The sequence below is a fragment of the Aedes aegypti genome, chromosome 2 (assembly GCF_002204515.2).
Source record: "Aedes aegypti strain LVP_AGWG chromosome 2, AaegL5.0 Primary Assembly, whole genome shotgun sequence".
NCBI classification, from domain to species: Eukaryota; Metazoa; Arthropoda; class Insecta; order Diptera; family Culicidae; genus Aedes; species Aedes aegypti.
Window position 1 is genome coordinate 178,064,879 of NC_035108.1, and position 18,504 is coordinate 178,083,382.

At 36.9% G+C, this 18,504-nt stretch overlaps 2 protein-coding genes across 2 annotated transcripts in view; one reads left to right on the top strand and one right to left on the bottom strand.

The window, feature by feature from the left end:
* Positions 1-17,496, top strand: part of LOC5571331 — a 270,749-nt gene extending 253,253 nt beyond the window's left edge. The window contains exon 6 of the mRNA XM_021843267.1: positions 16,443-17,496. Coding sequence (XP_021698959.1) covers positions 16,443-16,541 — 99 coding nt within the window. The 3' untranslated portion in view covers positions 16,542-17,496. The remainder of the gene's footprint in view (positions 1-16,442) is intronic.
* Positions 2,666-3,210, bottom strand: LOC5571343 (cuticle protein 19). Its single transcript, XM_001659575.2, has 2 exons — positions 3,151-3,210; positions 2,666-3,082 (listed from the first exon to the last, which is right to left on the bottom strand). Exons 1-2 carry the CDS (start codon positions 3,157-3,159, stop codon positions 2,744-2,746), a joined length of 348 nt encoding a protein of 115 aa, XP_001659625.1. The 5' UTR covers positions 3,160-3,210; the 3' UTR covers positions 2,666-2,743.
* Positions 17,497-18,504: the final 1,008 nt, after the last annotated feature.

Below are 18,504 nucleotides of genomic sequence, written 5' to 3' on the forward strand. Positions count from 1 at the left end.
AAGGTTTCCTTCCAAATCGCAAAGAAAGGAGACTGTCGCGTTTTGCCGGATACTCTTAAAGATCGCGAACTTCTTCTCAAAAAACTTGAAGAGAAGAAACACATTTTTTTTTTACTTATGACGACAAAACTGAACGTTTGTTCAAAGTCGTCTTGAGAGGTCTCTCAAATGACTTTAAGGCACCTGAAGAGGACAGATATGGAATAAATGATTTACTTGGATTTTTCCCAGTCCAAGTAATCATTATTAAATAGAGAACCCAATCTGGCATTGTTAGGAAAGGGCTTTATCATGAATATTAATAACAAAAAAGATCAAAATAATATTAAAGCTTTAGAAAATGCTAGACTTATGTTCGATGTCCGTTTGACATGGGAACATTTCCAGAAACCTGGAGGAAATTTCCAGAACCCCACTCAGTGCCGTCAGTGCCAAAAGTGGGGTCATGGAACAAAAACTTGCCGCATGGATGATTCATGATTTGCGGAGGTTCTTCTCACGCTAAGAGCGTCTGTCCAGTGAAGGAAGATACCGATAAGTTCATATGCGCAAATTGTGGGGGCAATCATAAATCCAATTTTTAGGCTCGCCCTCCGCGTAAGCGAGTCGTCGAGGCTCGTGCCAGGCAGATGAAAGATTATATCCGTTACGATAACAGTCGTTTCCGGAATTTGCCTAGTAGAGTATCGAACAATGCCCATTTTTCAGTTAACGATCGCTTGATCAAGAATCCTACCCATCAGAAAGATCATAATCATGCTTATTCACGTACTAATTTTAATCCGTCGGGTATCCGTTCGAATCTTTTTATTTCGAAAGTATCTACCCAAGGAAAATCCATTGCCGATATTGTAGCAGGTAATTTGAACTTCTCCGCTTTACATACTATGAGTACCCGTTCTCATTGTTTCAAATCAAATGAAAAAATCCCTGCCGTCTCAGGAAACTTCTACTCCGCCTATTCGTCTACCGAAAATTCAAACGGGAAATCAGATAATGTATCCACTTCAAGTGATATGTCTGCCTATGATTTTAATTTTCTAACTTACTAATCAAATTGTTATTGGATTACATTTTTCTAATGGAGCCAATAAATAATAATTTAAATATTTTAAATTGGAATGCTCCTTCTTTGAATGGTAAAGAAGACGAGCTGTTTAATTTTCTAACAGCTAATAACGTGCATATAGCAGTTATTACTGAAACCTATTTAAAACCTGGATCCAAACTAAAAAAAAAAGATCATAACTTTTTTGTTTATCGTAACGATCGACTTGATGGGGCATGTGGGGCAGTTGAATTAATCGTTCATAAGCGTATAAAACATCAACTGTTTTCGTCATTTGAAACTAAAGTCCTGAAACTTTAGGTGTTTCTGTTGAAACACAACTTTGTAAAAATACTTTCGAAGCGGCCTATTTGTCTTTTCAATGCTCTGGACAGCAAGTTACTTTGCTCCAAACAGACTTGTGAAAATTGACTCGAAATAAGTCAAATTTTTTTGTCATTTGTGACTTTAATGCCAAACATTGGTCATGGAATAATTCCCAAAGTAATTCAACGGCAGATTTTTTTTAATGAGTGCTTTTCAGGATATTTCTCAATTCAATACCCTGATAGCCCTACATGTTTTTCCTCTTCTAGAAATCCATCAACGATTGTTTTGGTCTTAATCGACTCTAGTCATCTTTGTAGCCAATTAGTTACTCATGCTGATTTTGATTCTGATTATGTCCCTGTTTCTTTTCAAATATCCCATGATGCGATTCTCAATCCTATTAGCTCCACTTTCAATTATTTTCGAGCCGACTGCAATTTATATGGAACTGTAGAAATGATGATAATTTCAATGATGGTTTCTAGTTTGTAGATAGGATTACGAGTTGCATATCGCAGCAACAAATTCCATCGTTGAAGCCAGGAGCATTGCAATTTCAAAATCTGAAGTAAAATTTGAACCCCTTGTTATAGACGATGATCTTAAAGTCCGTCTTAAAAACGTGAGGAGAAGGCAATATCAACACACTCGCGATGCTGCTATGAAGATTATATGGCAGGATTTGCAGAAAGAAATCAAAAACCGTTTTTCACAAATAAGAAACAAAAATTTTGAAAATAAGATTTCTCAATTGGACCCTGGCTCTAAGCCCTTTTGGAAATTATCTAAAATATTGAAAAAACCTCAGAAGCCAATACCGGCATTGAAAGAGGAAAACAAATTATAACTAACTAATTGCGAAAAAGCTCAAAAACTTGCTATGCAGTTTGAAAGCGCGCACAATTTTAATTTAGGACTTGCTAGTCCAATTGAAAATCAAGTTACTCAGGACTTCAAAAATATTCTCAATCAAGTGAACGTTTTCGGAAATGCCTGTGAGACTGATTTGAAAGAAATGAGAGCTCCTGGCGATGATGGAATTTTCTACATCCTCATCATTATGGATGAAAAGTTTTGATGAGAACAACCGTTGACATGACTTGATTTTGGCAACATGATTTTTTCTTGATGATTTAACGTATTGTATCCCTGCAACAATGAACAATCAGCATAGAAAGATCTCAGCCAATTACTGTAGAAGAAGAACCATGTTATAAGAATATAAATTTAAAAACTTTAAAACTGTTTGGGGAATGACTGAAAAAATATGAATGAAAGAATGAATGATAAAGTATACTTAATTTACTAACAACAATTGCTTTATTTCAAGTAGTTGTCAACACAAAGTATGGCCTCAAAATGAAATCAATGATGTTGATCGATATTGGCGTAGCTCTCTCCATGTGGGTGGTGTGCATGACCCTTCCGTTGAACATGAGCCTGGAATCCGTGGTGGTGATCCGAATGGTAGTCCACAACGCGGTGAGTTCCATCAGCTTCATCCAGAGTGTACTGTCCCTTCACAACATCTCCATCACGGTGCTCCCAGGCACTTTTGTGGTCGTGCGTATGTGAATCCTTTACACCGTATTCGTACTTATATTTGGGATGTGCATGGTGATGGTCTTCGTGATGATGACCGTGATCTCCCCCATAATACTGGGCGGAAGCAATAACTGCCAGGCAGGCGACTAAGGCAAGAATCTATAAAAAATTCGGATCAAATCGAATGATGCAAAATTTGTCAACATGTTTAGTTGCTAACACCTTACCTTGAACATTTTCAATATTTGGTCTTGTGTATGCTTGTCCAGTGAACAACTCTAAGAACACTGATGTTTCCACCATCTAGCTTCGCAACTTATATACCAAACTCAACGATTTCTATTGTAGGCATTCCATCATTCAGACTTGTCTATCTCAACACAGCATATTGTCTCACCTCTGCCGAAAAAGCGAAATCTCCGACACATAACTAATTGGAGAATTCTCACAACTGTATCACTCGGCTGTAAACCCCACAAAGCCCATTTTCACCAGCCATGGTCGTTCTAGTAAGCAACCTTGCACGCCACTCGAAACCACGCCGAAAATTGCGAGCCCCCCTGTGACCCCTCCCTTATTTTTTGAGTGCACTGACTTTGGGCGGGTAGCTTTTTCCTCACATTGTTCCGTTGATTCGGTGCAACTATGGACTGACTTAATTACATTGCGTTTCGAGCCTATTACAGTAAACGGCCATCATTTAATGTGATACATGGCTTGCAACGCTTCATAGTGGTCAATTAACTCACAAGCCAGCGATTTATTAAATGACATAATTTTAAATCAATCGGCCAAAAAGTTCGAATACACGTCGAAAATGTCGGCGGTGCCAAAATTTTCCTTTGGGCATGGATTGCTAATTGCATTCAATGGCAGTTCCAAGACGCCTGGAGTATGAGACAGTTCGTTCGTGGCTGGATGCTGGAAGGAGGTCTAGCAGATCAAACCAAAAAAAAAAAAAAAAAAACGTCAAACTGTCTTCATCGCAAAGAAATGACCCAGTGCAAAACTCAACGCAAATCGCTTTTGCAGTCAAGTGACCGCCCGACAGCAAGATGACCAATTAACCTGTTATCACATCACTCTTCATCTCGCCGTGCATCAAGCCGGGTCATGATGCCACGGTGCTCCTTAGATTGTTATTATCAAAAAACAACTCCAATAAATATGTGCTCACGAGTTATTTTCTATGGCTAAGCATAAATAAAAAAGAAAATATGTATGGCTTGTTCACAAATTCAAAAAACAAATAGTTTTCCATTTGACATGATTATCGAAAAGAATGTAGGGTAAAAAAATCGATAATAAAAACAAAAAAAATTGATTTAAAGTTGATTTATTCCGCTCGTTGTAGCGTTTGGTTGTAGTTTTATGTACGAAGATGAACAAAATTTTGAGCTACGCATTTACTGCGACGTAACTATTAAAAGCATGCGTTTTAAATATATTTATTACGCATTTCATTATCGTTAGCTATGTTCAATTTATGCCAATGACAAACCGCAATTATATGCAATAGATTGACTTTCCTTAGGCTCAAGCGCTATAAGGTAATAAGGAGCTGATTTCAAACAATCATGTAACTGAATGAGATTTTGTAGCATAGTTTTTGTACAGTTTGAACTGGAATGATTTAGTAGGGGGAGATCCCCCAGTACCGGACAGCACCCAATACCGGACAAAGTCGAAACATTGAGAAATCATGGTCCAATCAAGATGGTGTATTAGTAGTAAAGGAAGCTATTATGGAGACTAATGTTTGCGTAGAATAACACATCCTTGAAATATGCATGCCTTTTTAAAAAAGTACAAAAGATTGAAAATTTCAAAAAAAATGACGTATTGCCTTAATTTTGAGCCTATTTAGTAATTATTTTGAATATGAAAAAATACTTTCGATCACGCAAGCATATTCGTACATAATCCCAATTTGATAGTATGAATGAATTTTGTACCATAATTGGACTAAATATGCACAAATTACAATTTTGTTTAAGCACCTCCTGTCCCCCAGTTTCGGACAGCCTGATTTGTTATATGATATCTTTGTAATTATTGCACGAGTGTCTCAAAATACATTCATTTTTCATGGATTCCGTCGATCATGGTATCAAACATGCAATAAAATTAAGAAAAAATAACATTCTGAACAACATCGTAAAATGTGCTATTTTTCATCATATAAGAAAGAGGTTTTTGATGGACATCTTGCAAACTATGAAATACTCAAATTGTTCTTGTAAATGTGGCAAATGCATTGAATTGCCAATTATATACTATTCCTAAAGTAAACACATTCAATGATGTTCAAATTTACAGAATTCGAGGCATTTCCAGATTGTGTCCGGTATTGGGTGCCACTTTTCAAGATCGATCAATTTGGTACTAAAATACATCATCAAAATACAATGTCAAAATTCATACTTATATTTTCAAATTTATTTTTGTACACTATAAAAATGATAATATTTATTATAAATGGGTAACACGAGCACATAAAACCAATATTTTTCGAATTATGAATTTAGTGGCTTAAGTGTCCGGTACTGGGGGATCTCCCCCTATATTATATGAGATAATTGAACCGATATATTCAATACAATACATACAATAATGTTGAATGCAATATTTTTAGAATATCTATTGATTGTTTGTACTTCGCATACATGTTCTTGTACATTTGTTCGTCTATATTTATGATATGTGATCATATTTACGTGTGAAAGAAGCTTCCAACTCTTAAAAATGAAGTGGAGCGTTTTGCCCCGTTGGGGCTTATTATCCCGAGTTACCTTACATGTTGTCAATCAAATCGCAAGTCTAATTGCGAAATATACAAATATTTGGCAAAATTCGCACATTCAACCAATCATCTTCGAGCTCTCAGGAAGTAAAATGAAACATGTTGAGAATATTTCCCCATGTTTGTTTTATTCAATTTCAATTCCATATCTAAATTCACGAAATTTTCTCTTCACACTACTCATATGGTCCTGTACAACACTTGGACCAACTTTTTTTTTGTTTGACAGTCCATTTTTTCTTCATATCTACCGTCGATTTCACTTCTTTAGAATGCTTCCGAAGTGCATACTTCAAGATGGCCCAGTACTTTTCAATAGGCCGTAGTTCTGATTTGAGGGGGGTTGAGATGCTTCGGCACGAAACTGACCTTCTTAGCCTTGTACCAGCTACACGGAAAAAATCCGTTGCCGGATTCATGAGCAAAAAGTCATGAATTCATAAAATTTTAAGTTTTATGATATCATGACTAAAAGTCATGGAATCGTGACTATTGTGCAAGAATTCGTATGCTCAGGGCGTTACACAAATCAAACTGTCACTCTCTTCACCAGTGTTGATAGACTCACACTCAAAATCTCAATCAATACGCTCTCCCGTAAGAGCAAACTCATTAGAGATCTGCTTCGCAAATCTCACGCTTGAGATTTTGATGCAAAATCAACTCAATCAACTCAAACCGTAAAAGATGATTCAGTCGTAAAACCTGGCAAAACTCGTGAAACCCGAAAGTTGTTGTTTACGTTAGAAAGGATTATTATAATTTTACCAGACTAACAAGAAAATATTGCCGTGTGTGAGTATACTGTGTAAATACGGGACAATGAGTCAAAAAGGTGAGCCAACTCATCCGTGATTTTTTGACTGTTGAGTTGCATGAATGGCAACTCACGCATGAAAAATCTCAAGCCGGAGTTGTGAGAAATTGAGTTTTTCACAACACTGCTCTTCACCTTAGTCAACGTGTCTCATGACTCTAGTGAAATTATAACAAAAATTTTGTTTTTGAAAAAGTTTAAATGCTTCGGAACCTCATCATCATATTGATCGGCGACATTCCCGTGAGTTCCCATATTATTTCACGACACAATTAATCTGCCGGATCTGTTGAATGTTCCATTATGTACTTACTTCATCCTGACTATGCAGAACCCAGTGTTGTGAAAAACTCAATTTCTCACAATTCACGCTTGAGATTTTTCATGCGTGAGTTGTCTGTCAATCATGCAACTCAGCTTTTTGACTCATTGTCCCGTATTTACACAGTTTACTCACACACGGCAATATTTTCTTGTTAGTCTGGTGAAATTATAATAATCCTATCTAACGTAAACAGCAACATTCGGGTTTCACGAGTTTTTGCCAGGTTTTGCGACTGAATCATCTTTTACGGTTTGTGTTGATTGGGTTGATTTTGCATCAAAATCTCAAGCGTGAGATTTGCGAAGCAGATCTCTAATGAGTTTGCTCTTACGGGAGAGCGTATTGATTGAGATTTTGAGTGTGAGTCTATCAACACTGGCAGAACCGGTCAATGTTTGACTTTGAGCAAAGATTTTGTTTGACTCGTAAGAGATGTATTCCCCACGTTCAAAAGGACTTCGGCAGCCGGATGTTCCAGTTCCATTTGTCACATCCGCAAAGGGATCGTTCAAATATTACGTAACGCAACAGGGGGAGAGAGGGGGTCTCACATTATGTTACGGTCCATACAAAAATTTAAAATTTTCCATACAAAAGCTGTTACGTGGGGGTGGGAGGGGGTATAAAATTACCAAATTTTGCGTTACGTAATATTTGAATGAACCCAAAGTCGTCCACCAACACAGTGGTTTAAAACCTAAAAAACACGATCATCAGCTTTTCCAGTAACAAAGAGTGAAAATATTGCCATACTATATTCGGCAAAGTTACTGCATATGTTAAGCAGCAACTTTTGACATGCACAAATTTTTGATTAATTTACTCATAAGTGACATTAGATTTTTATTTTCTCTGTTTGTCATTAAAATCAACTGGTGTCTTGAACAAAGTTGTTGGAATTGTTAAATGAAAAAAAGTTGTCGAAGACACTTTAACTCTATCTATTAAAATAAAGGATTTATAGCGATTTTCATATAAAAACCACTTCAAAAGTACAAATACTCACTTAACTTTTTTCGCAGCGATTTTAATGGCAATGTTCTAGGACTATGTATATATTTTCAAAATACAAAACTTTGCTGAATATACCAAGACAATATTTTCATTTTTTCTATGAGTTATAAGCATTTTATTGTGGAAAATTCACCTTTTTTACACTAAAATATCTCGAAAAGTTTTTGCAACTGTGTACTCGGCACTCATTTTTGAGCGGATGAAGTTTAGCGTGAAGTGAGTGAACACACTAAACTTCATCCGCTCAGAAATGAGTGCCAAGTACACAAAATCGGCCTCTCTTCATGCAGCACAGATTCTGTACAAAGGGGGCTGTACACAGTTTTGTGCAAACGGTGGTAAACAAACCGAATGAGTGAAATGCGCACAGAGGAGGAACGCTTGGAATGCGGAATTCGCTTCCATGTTTGTTTTGCTTCTGAAAACATTATAAAAAAAACATTCCGATTTTGAAGTTTTTCAGAGATTTTTTCATTCGAATAGCCGAAGCGGAAGCAAATGGGGGAAAAACTTTTTCATTTGCGATCATCTTCCGGCTTTTCGCTGGAAAAAATCCCTGAAAACTCCCCATCTTACCAACGGCCAACTGTTTGCTGCCGCGCGGGAGATGACGGACAGTTCCATGTCCATCGATCCGCGCACAGCCAATGGCCAACACATCGGTTACACATAGCATGAGTGCGACTTACACAGAATTTTCACTCAGCCAGAGAGTCCTGCATTGGTTGCCTCATTCTGTGTAGTTTTAACACATGGGCTGCGTTGAGCAGGCTTAGCGTGTTCTTGGTGTGGTCTCTCACGAATATGGCACTCCACTCAGTCTTTGTCAGTTTTTACGTCATGGAACTGAATGCGAATGCCGCAGTCGTTCAATTTCGCTTGAAATTTGGGGTACTGAGATTGAAACTTGTCCGCCCTGATCACAACTTGTCCCGAAAACTTTGCTTATAAGACATACTTTGTAATACGAGAACGTTTGGAGAACATCATTCAAAAACAAGTTCATATATCACGTAAACGTATTTCCAGGCTTCTATTAACTATGAAAATACTTCTCCTTTGAAACAAAAACCTATCTGTTTGTTGGGAATAATTCAGAATTTTAATAAAAAACATGGCCTATTGGACAATATATTCCTAAAAAATAAAACGGCAGAAAGATGCTTGGATCATCGAACGGATGAAACTCATCCAAACACCAATGAATTATTTATTTATAAGCTTTTAATTTTCATTACCAAAATACATTTTTGCCTTAAATTCTATGGTGAATAATAATACTTTGTCTCCGTAAAATTAACACGCCATCCGTACAAATTGAATGAATGCAAATAACCTCTTGAAAGCGCGGTTTTGTAGTGAGCTAAACTTCATCCGCTCAGAAATGAGTGCCGAGTACACAAAATCGGCCTCTCTTCATGCAGCACAGATTCTGTGCAAAGGGGGCTGTACACAGTTTTGTGCAAACGGTGGTAAACAAACCGAATGAGTGAAATGCACAGAGAGGAGGAACGCTTGGAATGCGGAATTCGCTTCCATGTTTGTTTTGCTTCTGAAAACATTAAAAAATCATTCCGATTTTGAAGTTTTTCAGATATTTTTTTCATTCGAATAGCCGAAGCGGAAGCAAATGGGGGAAAAACTTTCTTATTTGCGACCATCTTCCGGCTTTTCGCTGTATAAAATCCCTGAAAACTCCCCATCTTACTAACGGCCAACTGTTTGCTGCCGCGCGGGAGATGACTGACAGTTCCATATCCATCGATCCGCGCACAGCCAATGGCCAACACATCGGTTACACATAGCATGAGTGCGACTTACACAGAATTTTCACTCAGCCAGAGAGTCCTGCATTGTTTGCCTCATTCTGTGTAGTTTTAACACATGCGCTGCGTTGAGCAGGCGTAGCGTGATGACAGACTCACGAATAGGCTTGGTGTGAGTAAGTTCGCACTCGCCTGCTCGGGAGAACATACCAAAAGGAATAGCAAAAAGTTCACGAACATTTACTCGCGAGTAACCGAACGAAGTATGATTTATTGTGGTTTTGACAGAAAAATCAATTGTATATCCATCAAATCTACCTACCAGTTTGTAGTCAAAAACACTTGAAAACGAAGAATTTTGGAGGGGAAACAGCTTTTATCTCAAAAGCGCAATTGACTCTAAACAGCTCTGATCATGTTCACGAATCACTTTAGCTTCGTTTACTCGTGAGCATGACAGATGCGGATAATTCAGCACTCATATTCTCGTGAGTACTTTGATTTTTATTTTTCGATTCAGCAGACATGTTTGTCACTTACCATAGCTGGTTGTGAGATTATTTCCAGCCCAATTCTTTCGGTTATAAACGCATCGTTGCTGATATCGTGATATTACGCAATTATCCAGGTTCCACCATACAAATACAAATAAAACGTGGTTGATAACATGTCACTATGTCAGCCCTGTTTTTATAAAGGTTTTGGGCTCTTCTTAAAAAGGAAACAAGTTATCAGAATTCTTTCTACACTATGTTTTGCATATTCATAATAACTTTAACTAGGTTCAATAAGATTTGGAGAAAATTTGATAGTTAAACCATGAGAGCAAAAAGTTCTTCGCCAAAAGGGGCTGACCAAATCGGGTCAGTACTGTAGTCCAATATGAACATGAACATAGATGACCGTACAACTTGTAGTTGCTACTCCGTGATTGACCAGAACAATCGAAGTTGCACAGCAAATTAATGAATGGGGCTTGGGATTAGCTTACCATTCTTCAATGTGCACAAATCGAGAGCTCAAATTTTAAAAGTCAATAACGGCGCCTGCCACGTCCTTACGGTTATCTGGGAAGGGAAGGAATGTTAGTTAGACAACCGTTGTTTCTAGAGACCGAGTATACCTCTGCATCTCCACAGTTGTCATGAATAGGATATTGGGTTAGTGGGATAAGGTAAAGATCTGGGAGTCACCAATGGTTGGCTAACAAGTGTTCGTCACTCGCCAACGCAAGAGCAAACGATGCGATCAATAGATCAAACACTACAAACGATCCGCGGCGCTTTTTCATTTCACTACGCGAACAATGTGCGACATGTTTGATCCTGCCCTTATTGCCCGCCTCCGCAGGAGCAAGCGTCAAGGTCGAAGGATCAAACACAACTTACTATCGCGGCACTTTTTTCACTACTCGGATCAGTACCAAATTCATCAAAAACAGCATACAATTTTCTGAAATGTTCCTAGGCTGCTTTCTCATTGCTATGAACTTAATGTAAAAAAGTATGAAATTAAAAAAATATTGCTTTTATAAGTTGAATCTATCAATCAACCAATAGGCAGGGTCAGATAAAAAAAAATGTAATATTGCGTTGGCTGTCATCACAGAATCGAATTTCAGTAATTTTCTCCACAACACTTCTCAAAATCAACAAATTCTACTGGATTTGGAAATGTTTTGAAAGCTGTAGAAAATCAAGTGTTTATGATGTTTTATTAAAACTCATTTGAAACAAACGAATCAGAAATAATGGTTATACCAATACATACTTACTTCACAGTTTTAGTGGTCTTTTGAATAAACGTAATAAATACAATCCTGAGATTTTGCAACAGGAGTGATTACCTACAACAAACATTATGTAGCTATTTTGGATAAAACAATGTAATAAATTTCACGATTCCAGTGTCAATATCACTGGTCAGTAGGCAGCAGCAGCGGATTTGAATGGAGATTCATGAAGATTAACCCCCCGACGCCCAGTGTCACCTCTAGGTGACACCTGTTTTGTTTTGCTTGTTAAAAATCTAATTCTTCTTTAATTTTCGTGAAATCAGTTGTGAATGAAAGCTATACTTATCTAGTTTGATTTTTGCATAACCCCTCTACCGGCAGCTTCATTTTTTACCGTTAAAAAATATTTAAATCGCGATAACTTTTCTGTTTCTCGATATTTTTGCACCCTATTTTTTTGCAAGCCCTCAAAAAACTCTTCTAGTTTAAGAATATGTGTCGAAATTGGTAGTTGTTCATCTGGATCTGGAGATATTCCAATATTCCTTGGGGGACCGACACGTAGCCATAACCCACATAAATATCTCAGGCAACAATTTTTTTATCATATTCGAATGTTCACTCCGCGTCTTTCCAGCATCTCTTTCAACTATGAAATCAACGGTAGTATCATCGACCGAGTGACGACCATTAACGATTTGGGTGTTTCCATTGACAGTAAACTAAAATTCAGCAAACACGTGAGCGTAACCACTGCTAAGGCTTTCTCTGTTCTTGGGTTCATTCGGCGTAACTCACAAGCGTTCCAAGATATCTACACCCTAAAGACATTGTATTGTTCATTGGTGCGAACCATACTGGAATACGCTGCCTGTGTGTGGTCACCTTATTACACTACTCAGGTGCTCCACATTGAGAAAGTACAGCGTAGCTTTCTTCGTTATGCACTCAGGTCACTACCGTCGAATGACCCTGTCAATCTTCCGGCCTATGAGAGTCGCTGCATGTTGCTGAATATGGAAACACTGTCATTTAGGAGAACCAAATTAAAGCGAATGTTTTTATTTGATTTGATTACGCACAATATCGATTGTAGCGATTTATTAGCGGAAGTAGGGTTTCTCGCTCCAAGCCGTTATTTACGTAGTCGCCAACTCTTGGCACCTAGAACGCATAGAACTGCCTATGGTCAGAATAGCCCACTAACCAGTTGTATTCGTAGTTTTAGTATTGTGAATGATGTGTTCGATTTTAATCTGTCCAGAGTTGAGTTTAAACGTAGAATAAGTAGTATACGATAAGTAAATCAGTCTGTAGGAAATTTATCCAAGACGTTGCAAATAAATAATAAAACATTAATGCGAGTGTGTTGTGAAAAAAATGAAGCAATTTTGAGGAGCCGTCTTTGAGCAACGAGCATTTATGTTTCTGGTTCCACGCTGGACAAATAAAGATCTTGAAAACTCTAAAAACCTCATATCTAATTCTCCACGAATACTGAACCGGTTTGTATGATTTTTTCAGAGTAGCACCTTATTACTTGGCAGAGTAGCACCTTATTACTTGGCATTGTATGAAGTACATTTTATTTTCTTGACCAAAAACAAAATGGACACCAAAGACGTTTTATATGGAGAATGTCGGTCCCCCAAGGAACATCGGGATATCTTCAAAATTAAATACGAATAAATAAATAAACTAGATCACTAATGATTAATATCTATACGAATTCTCCAACTAGAAGAGTTTTTTGAGATCTTGTGAAAAAATGGTGCAAAAATATCGAGAAACAAAAAAGTTATCGCGATTTGAATATTTTTTTTACGTCCGGAGTGGCCACCAGTAATCGACTCCAAACAGAAAAAGTCCATTTCCTGTTTTCTATTATAACCGGAAATAAAAACGAAATTTTATTGCATAACAAACGTGGTTTGCATTGTTTTCAACTGTGCTTCAAATATATTTGAGGTATTAAATTTTTGGACACAGTATGTTCTTTTTATTCCGATTTTTTCATCTGTGACCAATTTTCGTCTATGCATCCATTATGATAAGCGGACGTTCTTGTTTTTATTGATTTGTTCAATCGGAAGAAAACTGCCTTTTTAGTTTTGACAAATGATCGATTCTTACTTGAACCTTAAGATTGATCTGCTAATCGGAGTTGTCAAAAAGATCATAATCGGAAAAAAATTAGTAAGGATGGACGGCAGTACATGTTCGTAAGATAAAATTTCTAGATTATTGTATTGAACGGTATAATGCATAATTACTCTGTATAGATTAATTGCTTTCAATGTTGTCGACTCAGAAAGGGGGTAACTCGATTTTTTGTGGATCTTCTTATTCGAAACTCTATCCAGAAGTTACAAATAGCGAAATAAACCAAAGAGCTTAAACAAATTTTGTTATTAATCCCAGACATGCAGATTAGCCATACAGAATGACTGATGAGCACAGATTTGATGGAGCTTTTTTCCTGATATCAACGGTCCATGGATAGGCTGACCATACGTACCGTATTTAACGGGACAGTACCGTTTTTATCCCCTCGACGGACTGTCCCGTCGTTTTATGGAAAATGCTCGAATTGTCCCGTATTTGAGGAAATGGAGAATTGGCATATAATTTTCAACACCAGTACATAAAAAATGAAAATAACAACATAACAAACAGTTTATAGAAATATTTCATTCAGAGATTATTGTCTTACTCATGTATTTTCCAAGCAATTATATAGTTTCTCAAACAGAGTTAAACTTGATCCGTACATGCTTCTGCTTAACTTTTTGCGTTTCTTTACTCTTATTTATTCCAAATTTTGGTGGATTCCAAAATACAGATCTTCATAAGATAATTTTTCATATAATACCTAAAATGATAAAGTACAACTATGTGTTTACTTCTGAAACCGAATTGATTGGGTTAACTATTTAAAAAGTGGATATATCAATAAAGTAATGAAAAATTACGTTTGAATTTGAAAAATTGAAAAGTTTAAAGATTTTTATTTAGGAAATTTCTTAAAAACGCTGCTTCTCGGAAATCAAAGCATGAGCTTCAAGGTTCTTAAGTGATTTTTATTGAATCATACAGGCATGTAGCTCGGGATTGCATAATCTGGCTCTCCTACTTTCCCTCGAATGGGGGTTTCCCGAATGTCGTTCTCCCAACGCCTGTTCTCAGAATGCTAGTTCTCCGAAAACCCAGTTTTTTCCGAATAGCTCAGTTCTTCGAAAAGTTCTAACACTCATAATTGTCATAACCTTTTGCATTTCAAGGTGGTGAATAATATGTATTTTTGGCAATATGTATTTAGTCGAGAATGATCAAATATCTCTTTCTTTGGTAGCTTATCGATCTTTCTAATTCAACACTATCTCACTACCTAGGCAGAAGCAAAGTTCTGACCATTAAATCGAGATATTGATTTGATTGACATAAGAGATTAAAGATCTGAAATAATATCAAAAATTTATTCCTGGAACTTCTGAGCCATAGATAAATTTAATGTTGGAAGATCTAAAGAATAGCTCGCTGATATTGGTGAGATCTTATAAAAGCTAAATTCTTCTTCTTCTTGGCATTAACGTCCTCACTGGGACAGAGACTGCTTCTCAGCTTAGTGTTCTTATGAGCACTTCCACAGTTCTTAACTGAGAACTTTCTTTGCCAAAGTTGCCATTTTCGCATTCGTATATCGTGTGGCAGGTACGATGATATTTTATGCCCAGGGAAGTCAAGGAACCAAGACACCTTCAGCATGGCTTTGCTTTGTAGCCGCGGACTTTAACCACTCGGCTAAGGAAGGCCCCCATAAAAGCTAAATATGATATGCTAATAGTAATGCGCAGTTCCCACCTTACTGGACCCCGCACTTCATAAGTGCGAGCGGGTTCATAAGTGCGGAAACGTCAAACGTATTGTTTTTGACGTTGGCGGGAAAGAAAACGCAGTGAATCGGTTTCACGCTAATGAAAATTGTTTACGTTTTAACAAAACCATGTGCTTTCAGCAGGGTTGCTAGTCTGTTCGTTTCACTTGTTTTACAAAAAAAAAACCTGTTTGTAAATGATTTGTGAAAGTATTTCTGCCACTTATAATAAGCTTGTTTGACTATAATTAATTGTTGCAATTATGCAGTCAGCTAATCGCATTTGGATAGAAAAGCTCCGTAATTTGTCGCGTAAATCTACACGTGAACGACTTTGGGTATGGATCCATTTGCAAGGAAAAATATTTGGAGCCACTGTTTGGCGAGCTTCAAAGTGCGGTTTACTACTTTCCCAATAATCCATCTATCAAAGCAAATCACAATATTCCAGAAGTAAATTTTAGATAATATTTTCGGATCTTTTATTTCTATTATTATTATTATCTTTATTAACGAGATTTGCAGCCCGAGGCTGGCTCATCTCGGCCCTCTTTTATTTCTTATATCTTTCAAGTTAATATTACTTTTGTATGTCCATATCAAAATTTGCTATTACTTAGCTTTTTTCGCCTGCTTGGGTAAAGACTATTATTGCACTTTTTTGAGCTGAATTGCTTTACAAGGGAACGGGTCATTCGGGGAAATGGTTTCGGAAAAACGGGCCATTCGGGGAACTAGAATTCGGGGAAAAGTAGCACAATCGTATACTCTATGTCTATTAAAATTGTCCCGTTTTTGTTTTTTATTTGTCCCGTTTTTATCTGGTTGGCTTATGGTCAGCCTATCCATGGAGCACCGTGGATGTGTTTAAACACGCTCACCCGCCGGTCGATGTGTCTTGTGCCGTGGATGGACGACGGATGCTATAATTTTTCGGCTTCGTGGGAACACTTTATGACATAAGCGACGGACATGATCATTTTCTGATGGGGCGGGCTTGGTGGCCGGTAGTGTAATTGCATTTTGCAGTGCGAAAGTAAATTTTCGGCAAAACTGGGACACGATGCAATGCCACGAACCTGCTGGGGTCAAAATGTCGTTTCCTTTATTAGCGATATTGTTTTATTTTTCGGATAATCGTTAAAGTTTGTTGCAATAATTATGTTTTTCTTTCTCTCTTTGCAGTACTACGATGTGCCAAAACAGCAGTACGTCTTGTCGAGCATTCCTCCGAAGGCTGTAAATAATAATTATAATGGTAATGCTAGCCCTAATAGTCTGTAGCGTGGATGACGGCGTTTCAGCTGAGAAAGCTGTTTAGTAGCATTTAAAAAGTAACGTGAAGAAATTTATCGACATGGTAGTGACAAAATCGTTCACAAATTATCGACTAAAAGACACTAAAAGACACATAAAATGAGACTAATGTTCAAACCATAAAGTGATAGCAGTGAATAAAGTTTTTCCTGACAAATCGTTTGAATAACGAGAACTTTTTTGTTTCTCACCGTTGGTTTTTGGAAAGTTTCCAAAAATTGTTTTTATTAATTATTCCAAATATGTGATCATTGGTCATCAAGCTTAAGAGAAATTTGATGATGTTGATTCAAGAATCACTTTTATTGATAAAAGTCTTTGAAAGCCGTATTGTAGTTTTGCGATTTTTAACAGATAGCTCAATTGATTTGGAATTTTTGACAACAGGTCGAAAACATAGATGATAAAAAAAAACATAAGATTTCTTATTCCATACCACGACAACCCAAAAGAGGTCTCTGGTTTACATTTCCAATTCGATTACGAACAACTTCTTCGAAGACATCATAAGTCTTAAATCTACGAGAATAGAGAAAACACTCTTTTCCTTCTAAATTGTAGATTTGGACCATTGTGCATTCCGTGGTTTAAGAATTAGTTATTGTAATAATTGTGCTTAATTTTCTTTTTTTTAATCCAGAAATAGTCCAGAAACATAAAACCGATTTGGTACACTTCTTAATCTTAATGAATTTATATAAAATTTGGACAAAATAATTCTTTTAGAATGGAAGTCTCAAAATATAAATAAGTACCTAACAATCCAAGAACTTTTTGAAAATGTGGATAGGCCCAAAATGTACACCGTGTTGACTACTCCGTGAATTTGTCGCGAAAATTTGTGAACTATTTATCAATTTGGGTATCATTTATAGAAACAAAAAATCAAAATGATCATTGGGCTAATGCATATACAAATTGTTTCAACAGTATAGATAGACGCACATACTCAGCTGCCAGAAACGATCACATTTGTTTAAGACTTCGTTTCAGTAATGCCTTTAGAAGACGATTTTTCCTTTATTAGAAGCATAACCCTTTAGCACATTGCGGTTGAATACCTAACGACATTAGAATCATTGCGGTATTAGCTCACCACATGACAAAATAATTTACCCTCCTGTTACGACTATGAGTTCATAACACTGCGGAACACGTTTTTGTCTCAAGCACCAAAATACCGATATTTACTTAAATAAGGCTTGCTGAATCCATTGCCGTTTTCAAAAATATCATAGCACGTCTAGTTTTTGAGATATTGGCTGTTAAAAATGCAAAAATTGACTATTTTAGCCAACTTGCATGTAAGTTTGCCAGCTTGTAAGGCAATTTATTCGCCAAATTTGCCCCAGAACAAAGAAGGAAAAAAATCGTCTCTAGCAACAAACAACACGGTATTTGAACGGTCTAAGAGGGCCGTCGCTCTGACAGCAGCATGATTTGAGCACTTCACTACACGTGCGTTTTACCGATATATGAAGCATCCGATTCATCGTTTGTCGTGGGACAAAGAGTTTGTCGGATAATGTTAAAAGTTGCGATCAACTCGAATCATGCCGCATTTGCGCTATTATTTTTCGCGCAGACCATATGCAAATGATTTCAGAATTATAAATAGCATGTACAAAGACAAATCACAAAGGAAAAACGAAAAAATCCTCAAAATAATAAAACTTTGACCCGCGAACGATTAATCGCTAGTGCACATTCAGAACGATGCATTATTCGGCGAGCGCAGTTTGTTGTGATTACTTAACGACAAAAGGTTAATCGTTGTTGCTATGATCGCACGACAAAGAACAATCGCGATGCATGATGGATTTTGTCATAATCATTAGATTTCCATCCTTGCCCCAGAATCTAAACTTTATGTGTACAACAATACTTATCAATAAAGTTCATAAAATTTTCGATGTGGAAAAGTTATTTT